At 46.8% G+C, this 14,305-nt stretch overlaps 1 protein-coding gene across 5 annotated transcripts in view; it reads right to left on the bottom strand.

Moving 5' to 3' along the window:
• The window catches only part of LOC144762305 (exportin-5-like), a 2,106,094-nt gene that overhangs the window by 221,001 nt on the left and 1,870,788 nt on the right, over positions 1-14,305 (bottom strand). For all 5 annotated transcript variants that reach the window (XM_078647454.1, XM_078647456.1, XM_078647455.1 and 2 more), the window contains one exon: positions 10,354-10,469. In XM_078647454.1, the coding sequence (XP_078503580.1) occupies positions 10,354-10,469 (116 nt within the window). The remainder of the gene's footprint in view (positions 1-10,353; positions 10,470-14,305) is intronic.

The following is a 14,305-nucleotide window of genomic DNA, read 5'->3' as shown; positions in this document are numbered from 1 at the left end:
GCTCTTCGGTCCCGGATAGTCTTTTTGGAGTGGAAAGAGACACAAGCGAAACAGTCTTTGGCCTCGTGCTCCGGGGAAAGGCAAAGGTTACACACTTCATGAAGGTCGGCGTGGGGAAACTTCGACCGACATCGAGGACACCTCTTGAATGGCGTCCTTTCCATGAGCTGAAGTTGAGGCCTAGCTAGGCCCGACGGCCGTCGACGACGACCAGAATTGAAGTATTTGATGTTGAAGAATAGCGTCGAGTGGAAAAGCGTTCAAAACTTATTTTCTGTAAGTTGGTGAGGATTGCGCGCCGAAGGAAATCGGTTCCAACACGGAGCGCTGGAAACACATCCAAGCCCGGTAGCGGAAAAAACCAATCTGGGGATGGAGCCAATGAACATGTGCAGTATCATCCAAAGGAGGAGTCACCTATTCCGTGACTTCCAAAGACTTTTCTACAACAAAACAAACTGCAAACATCCGGACCCAACACTAGGTGGCCATCTATGCACAGTGTGTAATATGCAGCTCATATGCCTCGAGTAGAGCATTACCAAAGGTAGGTATATTGTTCTTCTGATGGATACTTCTAACTACAGATTCTTCACCGTGGAATAGATACCAAAGCAGTACCTCATTAGGTGAAGGATCTGTGGAGTAGACTCTGAAGAAAAGGTCTTGAAGGACCAGAACAGTCAACATGCCCTTACCTGGCGATCAAGGCAGGAGTACTTAGTGAATGTATGCACTGAGACCCACATCCCAGCCTAGCAGGACAGGTACACCCTCTGCCAACGCAGTGGTCGCAGTCTTAGCCCTGGTTGAATGGGCTCTTAAACTTTCCAAGTGGCTGCTTCTAAACTGGTGTTAAGCAGATCTTAATGCAGAGAACAATCCACCTCAACAGGGTCCTCTTCTGCACAGCCTTCCCTACTTTCAACACAGAGAAGACCTAAAAAGCTGATGGTCCACATAGTGTTCCTTGGTGCAATCATTATAGCTTCAGGTCCTTTTTACTGAGGAAGGGGAACAAATGGGATAATAGACTGCCTAATTTGGAAAGGAGTTACAACTTTAAGCAAGAAGGTCGCCAAAGTTCTCAACACTAATGTGTCTGAAAAAACAAATGGTGTAGGGAGGATGCAATGACATTGCCAGAAGCTCACTCTTCGTTTGTGACGAGCAGAAGTAATCGCTATGTGGAAGATCGGCTTCCGTCAAAAGACTTAAAGAGCAGCTATGCATCGGCTCAAAAGGCAAGCACATGAGAAACGTTAAGACTAAATTAGGTTCCTGTCCCACTGTTGAATCACCAGTGAATTAGAAGGAAATATGTGTGTCAAGCCTTTCATAAACCTCATCACAACAGATGATTTAAAAAAGGACAGTTGGTCCAGCATATGTACGAAGAACGAAAGGGCTGACAAATAACCTTTAATAGTGTCCACTGAAAGACTTTGGTGGGTCGAAGACAAAACAAAATAACATCCCACAACTTGGATAGTAAAGGCTCAATCGTGCAGCGAGTACACCGATCAACAAACTTTTCTCATAGCTAAGCATGAGTGTACTTAGTGGAAAGGTGTCTGATGGCAAGGATGACATCCACCACTGCTGGCAGCAGATTAAAAGCAGACAAACAGTCACATCTCAATCTTCACACATAGAGGTGTAGATTGCATAGATTTGGGAGGCGGACCCTGCCCTGTTGGTGAGACAGGTGGTCCTTCTGAAGTATCAGGCTGTTCATGCCATGAATCACCAGGCACCACTTTCTTAAGGCCTAATCTCAAGCCACTGGAATGCCCGGTCGTTCCTAAGCTTTCCAGAACATGGTGCAGAAGTGACAGAGGCATGATGGTGTACATGAGTCCAGCGTTCCAGTCCAAGCGGAATACCTCTTCTAGTGAATAATCTCACAGAAAACTCCAATGTGAAAAGCATTGGCAACTGTGCATTGTTGACGGTGGCTAAAATATCTAGCTAGTGTTTTCTTCACTGCCGATAAATGCCCTGCACCACCTTGGATGTAGTTGCCTCTTATTGTATATCAGATTCCATCTGCTGAGCTGTTGTACTCTGGCATTCAAGGACCCTGCCAGGTGGTTTGCAATCAGTAAAATGCCTTTATGCTCCAACCATTTCCAAAGGTACAGAGTCCAGCACCCTGCTCTGCCCTATTTGTTACAACAACAAGGTGGTGATGTCCCTGAGAACCTGCACCAACCTCCCTTTGATGGATGGCTGGAAGGCCGTTGTGGCCAAGTGAATGGCTCCTGCAAGCTGTTATTGAGTCAGACTTCCATCGGAGACCAGAATCCTCTGATCTTCACCTCTCCCAGATGACCTCCCCAAACTAGCAGGGATGCATCTGTCACCACCATCAACTCTGGAAGAGGAAGGGAGAGGGGCCAGCCACTTATCCAATTGTGGTCTAGCAGACATCACTGCAGATCGTGCACAGTCTACTTCAAAATTGGAATTATATCTCACAGGTTTCCTTAGTGGTGGGCCCAATGTAACTTTAGATACCATTGCAGAGTCTGCATATTCTTTGAGGCATACTAAACAAGAAAGATGCAGGAGCCTAAAAGGGCAAGAAGCCTCAGAGCCTTCAGCATTTTGATTCAGCATGTCAGGAGGTTCGCTGTCATCTGGAGGTGGTCTATAACAGACTGTGGTGAGCCCCGCTTCAACAATCAGTTATCGGGGATACGGAAAACTGGTATCCCTAACCTCCGAAGATAGGCAGGGACAACCGCCATAACTTCTGTGAATTATCGCAGAGCACTGGTGTAACAGATGTATGACGATACAACGTATTCTATTACAACGCGATATGTTACATCGCGGTCCTGACAACGCAAGTCGTTACATTGACTTGTGCTGGACTTAGGGACAGTGTGAATTAATAGTCCAACTCCAGTCTACGTACAGTAGGGAAGGTGTTGGAATAGTAATTTACACTATTCCTTAGTCTAGATCGCCCTCCAGTGCAAGTCAATATAACGAGTTGCGTAGTCAAAACTGCGATGTAACATACCGCATTGTAATTGATGAGTGGTAAAGGATGTTTCCCGGTGTAACCAAATGCAGCACGGCAAACTGAAAATGCTCTGGGCTTGAATTAAACCACATGTAATTTATGTGGGACTGAAGGATGGGTATAAGAAAATACATATAATGCAGGTGCAAGGCATATGTTTAGTTGCTGGGGTCCAGGGTAGGCAGGATCTAGGCCAGAGTGAGCATTTTCAATGTGTCCTTCCAAAGAAAGACATTCAGAGGTTTTAGGTCTAAGATGGGCCGAAGATCCACAATCTTCTTCAGCTTAAGAAAATAGCAACCCTGTCATATTTCTGAATCTGGACTCCCTCACTAGCTCCTTTGGAAAGTAGAACTCGTAGAAACATTTGCTGGGCTATGGGCAACCTAAACAGCAAAACCTCTGACAATTTAGGGCAGAGTGGGTCAACATGTTTGGTAGCGCACCAGGCCACACACTTCTCCAAGAGCAGCTGTGTACTCACTTGGTGGAGGGACACCTGACTGCCAAAATAGTATCTAGCGAAATCTGGACTCAATCGGAGAGATTACCCTGGTGCGGCTCCCACTGAGACTTCAAACCCCACTGTAGAGCTTGCATATGCCATCTGGGTGGTTGACCATGAGGATGCATGAGGCCACCAGTCCCAGAAGCCTCAGAGGCATCCTCATCCAGGTCTGAGGTCGAAACACAAGGATCATAGCCCAAATGACCATGGACTCCCCAGTCTGGTGTGACTTCAGCACATTCATATTGAATCAAAACAAAGTTATGAGGTGGGTGATGACTGCTTGGGGCGAGCCTGTCTTCAGCAGTCAGTCTTCGTGCTAGAGGAAGAAAGAACCTCTGACATCCAAAAGTGAGCTGCAACCACCGTCATTACTTTTATGAACACCATATGGGTGCAGGTGAAGCGAAAGGGGAGTACAGCATTTCTGGCTCACCATGAACCGCAGTTAACGACTGTCGGCCTGTAGGAAGGGCCTGTGAGCATTGTGCAGGTCCAGCACTACCATCCAGTCTCCAGTGTCAAGGGCAGACAAGACCTGGGCCAAGATAAGCATCTTGAATTTTAACTCCTGGAGGAATGCATTAGGAGGGTAAAGGTCTAAAATAGTGTGGAGGCCTCCATCCATTTTCAGCACCAGGAATTAGTAGGCATAGTAACAACAACCAACTTCTAGTGTTGGTGGGAACCCTCTGAAAGGCTCCTTTGGCCAAAGGAGTCTGCACTTTGTGCCGTAAAAAGGACAAATGGCCTTCTGTCAACTGTTCTGTTCAGTGAGAAGGTCGACAGGGTTTTGGGAATTGGTAATGCATAACCCCACTTGTTCATATTAATGGTCTGCCGCTCTGGCAGAAAGTGGAGCATTCTGACTAGGATATCACTAAGTGTAGGAAAGTGGGTTTCTGTTGCAGTACCCCCTCCACTTTTTGCCAGACTACTCATGCACTTTTTCTTGGTGTGCCCTGGGTCCCTGCCAATTAGGTTCCCATGGCCTGTGTTCTTTCTTCCAAACTAACCCAATTGGCATCTCTGGCCACATGTCAGCCCCTGGTAAATGGTACCACAGGTACCCAGGGTACCGGGACCAGAGAAGGTCTCTAAGGGCTGCAGCCACCCTTAGAGGCCCTGTACCCTCACACTCACACAGTGCCTTTGCAGGCTGCATGTCTTGGTGCAGAACAAAGCGAAGAGTTGACATGGCACACATCCCTGCATGCCATGCCCACAAACTAATGCCCTGGCATACATCAGTCACCCCTCTAGCTGGGTGCCCTATGCCAGTGGTGAGGGTACAGATGCATGAGCCCTGTATCCCTACAGTGCCCAAGTCCATTCCTGGGCACTGTAAGTGCAGTGCTGCCATTAGGAGTATATGGTGCTGAAGGTTTGTCATTACGAACTCCACAGCACCATAATAGCTACAGTGAAGACTGGGAAGTCTGGTATCAAACTTCTCAGCACATTAAACCCACACTGATGCCAGTGTGGGATTTAATGTAAAATGTACAACAGAAGGCATCTTAGAGATGCCCCCTGAAACTCAACCAACTCGTAGTGACCCGACTGAGTGGCTGCTTAGGCTGCCACCCCCAGACATGTTTCTGGACCCCTGGGTTGAGAGCTTGCTGCTCTTGGGGGGCCTGAAAACAATGCACATCCGGGACGACGTGCCAAGCCTCCTCCCCCAGGATGGGCAGGGTTCACGAAGGAGAAGCTTCAAAGGCATGCCGCCTTTGTGAACCTCTCCAGACAATTTGCTGCCTTCAGAAACTGGTCCCCACTGGTTCTACCACCCACTTTGGGCGGGAGAACCGGCTGGAAAAACAAGTGAGGAAGAGAGGTGTGCCCACCTCTGCCAACTCCACCCCTAAGGTGGGGGAGGCAAGGTGAAGCACAACCTTGAGTCCCCGCCATCTTGAGGATGGGGGGACCCAGCCAACCAGAAACAGGCTCCTGCCCCCCTCCCACTGGAGAGTGGCAGAATAGGGGGTGTACCCACCACAGGGAAGTGACCCTTTGGTCCCTGCCCTTTACCTACCTGTAACACCCCTAAATGTAGTCTTTAGGGGCACCCTGAACCAACCCTTCTCAGATCCAGAAACCACAAGAAAAGAAGATAAGAAGAAGGATGAAAAGCCGTGCAGAGCTAACAAGAGGATGACGCCCACTGACTTGGCCCCAGCCCTACAGGCCTGTCTCCCCTCGAACCTGCTCCTGCGAAATCCTGGTGTGTCCTACAGCCAGCAACCTCAAAAACCCCAGAGGACCTGCCTGCCTTCACTTCAAAGACTGAGTCTTCCATGAACACCAGACTTGTTCAAACTGCAGCTTCTGGTGCCAGCCAGAAACCGTGAATCCAGCCCACTCTACGCTCGCCGCACTCGTCCCGAGCTGGAGTGGAAAAATACCACAAGGAGGTCACCCTGGCGATCCTGACGCGAGGTCCAGCGACCCCTGACCTCCTTCAAGCCTCCAGACGACGCCGGCAGCCTCAATCCAGAGGACCCCCCCCTACCGCGACCAGAGCTGATAAGAAAATCCGACGTCCCAAGGCACCACTGCACCCGACACCCCACAGCTTTGTGTGCCCAAACCAATGGTGCCTAACCAACCCTCAACATCTCAACTTACCCCTCGAAGTGGTGGTCGCACCTGGAAGATACTTGTCCCCGAGCCTGCAGTGTTTCTTTTTCCCGGAAGGTCTCCATTGGAAACAAGAGGGCAGCCGACCTCAAAACAGCAACCTGCACCCGGCCGCCCTAGTGCCACTGAGGGCGCACCTTTGGTGCTACTTTGGTTCCCAACTTGCCCTGAACTAAACCTTAGGTGCTTTGCTCCCACAGCCTGAGGCCTGCTTGCCAGCAGTCACCAACCGGAGACCCCCTTTCCTTCATAGGGTAACATTGTTCCTCAACACTCTGCACCCGGCCGCCCTAGTGCCGCTGAGGGTGCAATTCCAGTGCATCACTGACCCTGGGAGACCCCGGAGTCTAATCTCAGAACCTTAACTTCCATAGTCATTTAGTGACCTGCAAACCGATCACCTGTTTTTCCTCCATAGGATAATATTGAGTGTGGAGTTTTGAAAACTAAAGATATTCTTTATAAATCGTACAAATAACCAAAACGTGTTTTCTCACCCGTTTGCAGGAAATGTCCCAGTGCTTAATCTAGGCATCCAGCATTGAGTTAGAAAAAGTAACGTATAAGTAACTTACCATCAATTTATTGAAAAAGCCTATTCATGCCAATGTACTGTATTTGCTAAGTGTTGCATACTACTGCTCCCCTGTAAATCAAACAAAGTACAATTTCTATTGCATTTTCAAACTGTTCTATATCCAGTAACTTATTACTGAAAAGTGCTTAATGCTTACCTGTACCAGGCTTGCTTTGTTCTAGAAATAAACAACAATGGGCCAGATGTAGGTAATCTCAATTTACCTATTCTTAAATACCGAATCATACCGATTCGGTATTTAAGAATAGGTAAATGGGATGTAGGTAATTTTTCGTTAAAAATTACAGAATCGGTAAGTTTCGGTAATTACCGAATCGGTATTTACCGATTCGGTAATTGCCATTCATTCCTATGGGCCTGGAGGCCCATAGGAAGGAATGGCAATTACCGAATCAGTAAATACCGATTCGGTAAAAGGGGGAAAACATTGAAGGGTGGCAGGGTGTCACTTTGACACCCTGTTGCTCCCCTCAATTGTGTATGGGTGCACACGTGTCAGACATACATGCCCTAAGGGCATGTATGTCTGCCAAATTGCACTGTTGGAAAAGAAAAAAAAATGCTTTTTCAAAGGTTTTTATTATTTACCACCAACTTGTAGTTGTTGGTAAATAACAAATCCTTAACTGAGGAATGCACCAACTTGAGTGCTCCCTACATCTTGGATTCCGTAATTTACCGAATCGGTATGTTAAGAATTCGGTATTATACCGAATCCTTAAATTATCGATTCGGTAAAATACCGAATCCTAAAAAAATGCCACCTACATCTAAAAAGCCCAATACCGGTCGGTAACGGCCGAAATTCGGTAATTTCGGCCGTTATCGATCGGTATTGGGCGACCTACATCTGGCCAAATATATTTTCATACAAAAACAATTGGCCGAGAGTTCAGTTCTTGAGTGTGTGAATTCATTTGCTGACTGAGTGTGTCCATTAAATGCTTTACACTGTCCTCTGATACTGCCTTACTGCTCGACCAAGCTACCACTATTACAAAGTAAGGTTCTATCTAACTTTAACCTCTGCCTACCTCTGGGGACACTTGGACTCTATACACACTATACCTCATTTTGGTGCAGTATATATAGAGCCAGTTTCTTATACTAAGGACAAGCTACAGAGGTTTAGGGGCTGCGGCAGCTAGAACCTTGGTTGGCTGGGCTGTATCCTGCCCATGATGTCCAAGAGATCTCTAGTAACTGTTGCCATGAAAATGCTGAAGGGATTACTAAGCAGGTTGCAGCTGTTGGTGAGATGGAAACCCCCTACAACAGCCAAGGAGGGGGCGAAACGTTGAGTGTGGTTGGCATAGTGGGGCAGTAAGACCCAGGAAATGCACTGTGGATCTGCTTTCTTTAAAGCGCTCCAGAGCTGAATCTACATTATCTCCAAACACACGGTGCCTGGAGTCATTGTCCGGCACCAAGCACCACAGGTAAACAAAGTGGGGATCAGTCACAGACCACTGTTTGTGACATTCCCCACAATGCCCAAACCCTAAAGACTTTGGAGGGAACATTACCCTTGCAAACTGGGGAAATATTTTGGGAAAACACACGGGAGCCGTCAAATAACATGACCATCAGCCTATCTTGAGCATCTCCTGACGCGGTGGACTGCATCCAAACATGCCTATAGATGGCCACACTGGTGTCTGTGTGGGGTACGAAGCCCACAATGGATCGTGAACTTTACAGTCCTGGATGGGCTGCAAAAGGGTGGCACGAGCCTCCTCCGGGTTAACAAAACCTGGGTAAGCCCAGAGTGTGCATATAGTATCACAAACTAGCATTCTCAGCCTGCAATGCAAGAGCCTTAGACGACAAAACTCGCTTGCCAAAGGTCTCAATACATTTGGATTTGTGATCAAGAAGAGTAATGGGGAACGCGTTTGGGTTCACCTTACTAGCTGAAGCCTGCACTGCCAAGTTCTCAGGTGAAGGATGCTGGTTCAGAAAGGCAGGATCTCCAAATGCAGGACAATGACAACAAGCAATCTGCTGGTTGTTTGGGACCCTGAACAAAGCTTAGCCTGGGTTCCCAAGAGAGTGTCTGTGAGGGCCTCATTAAAGGGAAGTAAGATCTCAAAGCTAGTCTGACACAGTTGAAGCCCCTAAGTTAATGCATTGGTTTGTGTTTACTTCCTGAGTGGAAAGCTCTACATCCAAACTTCCGCAGCTCTCCACATTATCATGGCACATAACACACTCTCCTCAGTGACAGGCCCAAGAGGTGAGACCAAGCCAGGGTCTGGAGAAGTGTTCAGTCCACTGGCATCATGAAGATCCTCATACCAATGGTCCTCACAGTAGTCTTGAGCAAATCCATCTACAGTATCACACACGCCATTATCCAAATTTGCTTCAAAAAGATTGTGCATAAGTTACCCTTGAAGCACAGGTAACGTGAGTGCCCAAGGATTGCCCTGTGTGGAGGATTAAGCAGCGTTACGTACGTCCTTGGTCGCGGGCAGCAAGGCGCAGTCTCAGAGTCTGACAGCACTATGGATAGGTGGTCATCATCCGGCATCAGTTGGTCATGAACCATCGTGGGACGGGGTTTATTACCTAAGTGGGTACGGACCCTGAAACAGATCCCGAGAACCCAATCAGTGCTGAGGGAGGTCCCATTGACAAAGGTCCAAATGGGAAGCCTCTTGGCTTCTTGAGGCCCGAAGGCAAGCTAGTATTGCACTGAAAATACGTAGTATCACATTCTAAAACTCCTGGATATGTTGAGGAGTAGCCATGGGCCCAGGAAATTCAGGTTGGCGTTGGGTATGATTAGGAACTGACTCCACAGAACGACTTCAGAAGTGGGTCCGCAAGGTACATTGATTCCCTAGTGTCTTCTCAGGAGATTGAGACTGGAGGGACTGGGACTGGCTTCCGCTTGGTCTTCTTTAGTTTCTTCCTGGACTTAACTGAAGACTTGGAACTCGATGACAACTGGGTAGGGAGCGGAATTAGGATCTTCATGGTGACATTGACCAATAAAGGGCCTTCTGATGCTTTGCAACAAAGAGCTTCCCCTTGCGCTCCCTGATTGATCTTAAGATGCCTCAAGGCGCAGTGGCTGAAGGTCACGGAGTCATTGTCCGGCACCAAGCACCACAGGTAAACAAAGTGGGAATCAGTCACAGACCACTGTTTGTGACATTCCCCACAATGCCCAAACCCTAAAGACTTTGGAGGGAACATTACCCTTGCAAACTGGGGAAATATTTTGGGAAAATGCTTCTAAAAACAGAGTGTCATGAAGAGTAGGGGTGGCTCTGGATCCAGGTCTATTAGCGCGAAAAGAAAGCAACAGATGTCAGTGTGCATGTTTCAGATCTCCATCGGAATGGTTACGAAGAGCATTGAAATTGTTTGAGCAATGGATGATTTCTGGCTTACTTCCAATTACTTGAAAAAAAGTATCTATTTCAGATATTATAGATTCCAGGATAGCCAGGTTCACTGCTTTAGCAGACATAAAAGGAGTGCCTTACATTCTAAAATAAACATTTTAAGTACATATCTGTTTGAAAAGTGTATCATCTGAATAGATCACTAGCTTCTTACCTCATCTGTCAATAAGCATGTCCCCAGGGTGGTGAGTTTTATGTTCTCTGAAAGCCCAGTGAGCTCTGAAGGCATAGACTGAGCTCGTGGAGGCGTTTCAGCTGCCATCTCACCGTCTAGGAAGAATGAGAGAATAGTTGTCAATCGATATGGTCATACATAAAGGCAAGTCAAAAGAAGCATAGCAAGAGACCACTTAGAAACTATAGGAAGATATCCCTGTAGAGCCACCCTGTACACAATTTTACCATCTTTATTCAATCTCAAGATAAAAAAGAAGGAAAATGCTAATTACCTAGTGCGCATCTATTCTTGGCATATAGAGCTGTAGAGTCATATGCTGATCATAGATCGCTATCTAGTGTTGGGTCTGGATGTTTGCACTTTGTTTTTGTTCGAAGAAGTCTTTCCAGTCACAAGTTAGGTGACTCCTCCTTTCGGTGATAGTGCACATAGGCATCGACTCCATCTGTAGATTGTTTTGCCGCAGAGGGTAATGATGGAGTTAGTAAGAGTAGTAAAAGAGATGTCCATGTATATTGTATCTAAGTAAGATGTTACTGCAACAGGTAAAGGTACCTGGGAGGCGGGTGGGCGCATATGACTCTACAGCTCTATATGCCAAGAACAGATGCATAATGTGTAAGTAGCATTTTCTGTTCAATGCATATGAGCTGTAGATCATATGCTGTGCATAGACTATACAGCAGTTGATCCCATAGTGGTGACTAACCTGTAGCTGTTGCAGTGGTCTGAAAGAGTGTACGTAAAACTGTCTGGCCCACACTAGCTTGCTGTCTCGCTAACACATCTAAAAAACAGTGTTTTGTGAATGTGTGTGGTGTAGACCATGTTGGAGCTTTGCAGATATCATATATGGGTATATTTCCTAGGAATTCCATAGAACCCCCAGTTTGTGTGTAGAGTGCGCTCTAGGGTTAATTGTTAATGTGCGTTTTGCTTTCGTATAGCATATTTGAATGCACTAAACTATTCATCTTGCAATACCTGATTTTGATATTGGATTGCCTACATGTGGTGGAGCAAAAGCAATAAAAAGGTGCTTGGTCATCCTGAAAGGTTTTGTCCTTTCAATGTAGTATAGTAAAGCTCTTTTGACATCTAAGTTGTGAAGAGCACATTCTGCCACAGAATCTGGTTGAGGGAAGAAGACGGGTAACTCAACAGATTGGTTGATGTGAAAGGCAGAAATGACTTTAGGTAAAAATTTGGGGTTAGTCTTAAGAACCACTTTGTTTTGGTGTATTTGTAAAAATGGTTCTTCTATGGTTAGTGACTGAAGCTCACCCACTCTTCTCAGAGATGTGATGGTTATGAGTAAGGCTACCTTCCAAGTGAGAAATTGTAGTTCACATTTGTGAAATGGCTCAAAAGGTGGACCCATGAGTCTTGTAAGAACGAAGTTGAGATTCCACACTGGAGCACGTGGAAGTCTGGGGGGAATAACTTTTATGGCCTTCCATAAATGCTTTAATAGCAGGCACTTTAAAAAGGGACAAACGTTGTCTGTTTTGCAGGTATGCAGCTATTGCAGCAAAATGTACGCTAAATTGGAGCACTGTAGATGTAATAGGTAGCAAATGATGATTTGTATTGAAGCGTCGAGTGGATTGATTTGATTGTTGTTACAGTAAATCACAAACCGCTTCCACTTTGCTGCATAGCATGCTCTTGTGGTGGGCGCCTAACCTCTTTGATGATATTCATGCAGTCTGGCGGAAGATTAAATAGCCAAACTCTCAGGTGTGAGATTGCAAGGTTGAGATGACTGGGATCTGGATGTCTTATCCCTCCATGGTTCTGAGTGAGAAGATTGGGAGTAAGGTGTAGTTTTTGGTGAGGAACTACGGATAACTCGAACAGTGTTGTGAACCAGGGTTGACAGGCCCATGTAGGAGCAACTAGGTCTAGTGTCAGGGACTGTTGTCTGAGCTTCCGAACCACTCATGGAATGAGTGGGAGGCGGAAAAGAGTAAGCAAATATCCCTGACCAGTTCATCCATAGTGCATTGTCTTTAGACAATGGGTGCGAATACCTGGATGCGAAGTTTGGGCATTTTGCGTTTAGGTGATCTATCTCTGGGAAGCCCCACATTTGGAATAATGGGAGGAGAACCTGAGGGGGGAGATATCCTTCGTGGATCTGTTGTCGTTGACGATTGAGCAGATATGCAATCTGGTTGTTTACTCCTGGAAGGAGACCTGCAAGGAGATATATTTTGTGAGGTATGGCCCACCTACAGTTGCTTCCTGGCTAGCTGTGAGAGCTTGAGAGAGTGTGTGTCCCCCCCTGTTTTTGTATGTAGTACACTGCTGTCATGTTTGTGTGAATTAGGACAGCTTTGCCTACTAGAGGAAGTTGAAATGCTTTCACTGCTAGAAAATTTGCTAGCAGTTCTAGATGGTTTATGTAGAGTTGTTTTTGTTGCAGAGTCAACATACCCCGAGTGGTATGTTTGTGGTAATGAGCCCCCCCCAACCAGTGAGCTATGCGTCTGCTGTTAGCACTATATGTGGAACCAGGTCGACCAATGGCCGTCCCTTGGAAAGGTTTTGTATGTTCCACCACTGCAGAGAGCGATGGGTGCGGCCGTTCACCAACACTAGATCTGATAACTGACCTTGAGCCTGGTTCCACTGACGTGCTAAGCATTCCTGTAGGGGATGCATTTGGAGTCTTGCGTAAGGAATGATTAAAATGCAAGACGCCATTATTCCTAGCAATTGCATGAACACTCGAGCTGGTAACGAGTGTTGAGGCTGAAACTGAGGGATTAGAGTCTGCATGTTGCGGATTCTGACTGGGTTGGGACAGGCTAAAGCTCATTGTCTATCTATTGTAGCTCTTAGATACACTTGTGTGTTGGATGGTTGGAGATGAGACTTGGTAAGGTTTCAAGTGTACCCAAAGTCATGAAGCAGTTGGACTGTTTTTTTTAATGAGGCGTTGGAAGTCTTGCTGTGAGCTGGCTTTTATTAGCCAGTCATCTAAGTAAGGGAAGAAGTGAATGTACTGTCTTCTTAGATGAGCCGCGACTACTGCCAGGCATTTTGTAAAAACCCTGGGTGCAGTAGTTACTCCAAATGGGAGAACTTTGAATTGATAATGTTGGCGGTCTATCACAAACCTGAGGTATTTCCGGTGAGCAGGGTGAATGGAATAATGAAGTAGGCATCCTTTACGTCCAGAGAGGACAGAAAGTTGCCTTGCTGAAAGAGTGGGAGCTCCTGTTGGAGTGTAACTATGTGAAAGTGGTCCGACTGAATGCACAAGTTACTACTTGTGTAACGATATATCTGTAAGAGACATTAGTTAGTATTAGATTCCTTACCTTAGAATATCCCCAGGCGTCAGACTGGATCCGGAAACATTTGCGTAGCAGTACCCTTGTGCGTCGGTAGGCGTCGTCTGCGGGTCCGCGTCCGTCGTCGGTATCGTGGGCGCCGTGATGACGTCGTCGGAGTACTTAGACGCCGCCTCCACGAGCTGACGTCAGTTCTTAGACACAGCTTTTCCGCGCCAGAAACACAGAGCCATGTTAAAAACCAACACTGGTGCCATTGAAACTAGGGCCCTGAAAGGGGATAACCCTAACCCTAGATATCGGTTCGCAGAACGGGGAGGACGGGTGGGTCGATAAGGAATCTAATACTAACTAATGTCTCTTACAGATATATCGTTACACAAGTAGTAACTTGTGCATTTGAAAGAGACACGTTAGTATTAGATTCCTTACCTTAGAATAGATACCCCAGCAATACCAACCCCGGTGGTGGGTCTGCGAACCAATAATCACACCAGAAAGTCCTGGAGGACGGAACGGCCAAAGAAGCCATCCCTCCGGACTTGGCTGTCCAGGCAGTAGTGTCTTGCAAACGTGTGCAGTGATGCCCACGTAGCTGCCTGGCAGATGTCTTGTAAGGGCACTCC

Source organism: Lissotriton helveticus, chromosome 6 (assembly GCF_964261635.1).
Source record: "Lissotriton helveticus chromosome 6, aLisHel1.1, whole genome shotgun sequence".
NCBI lineage: Eukaryota > Metazoa > Chordata > Amphibia > Caudata > Salamandridae > Lissotriton > Lissotriton helveticus.
Note: the sequence above shows the minus strand (reverse complement) of the source record. Positions and strands in the feature narration are given on the sequence as shown.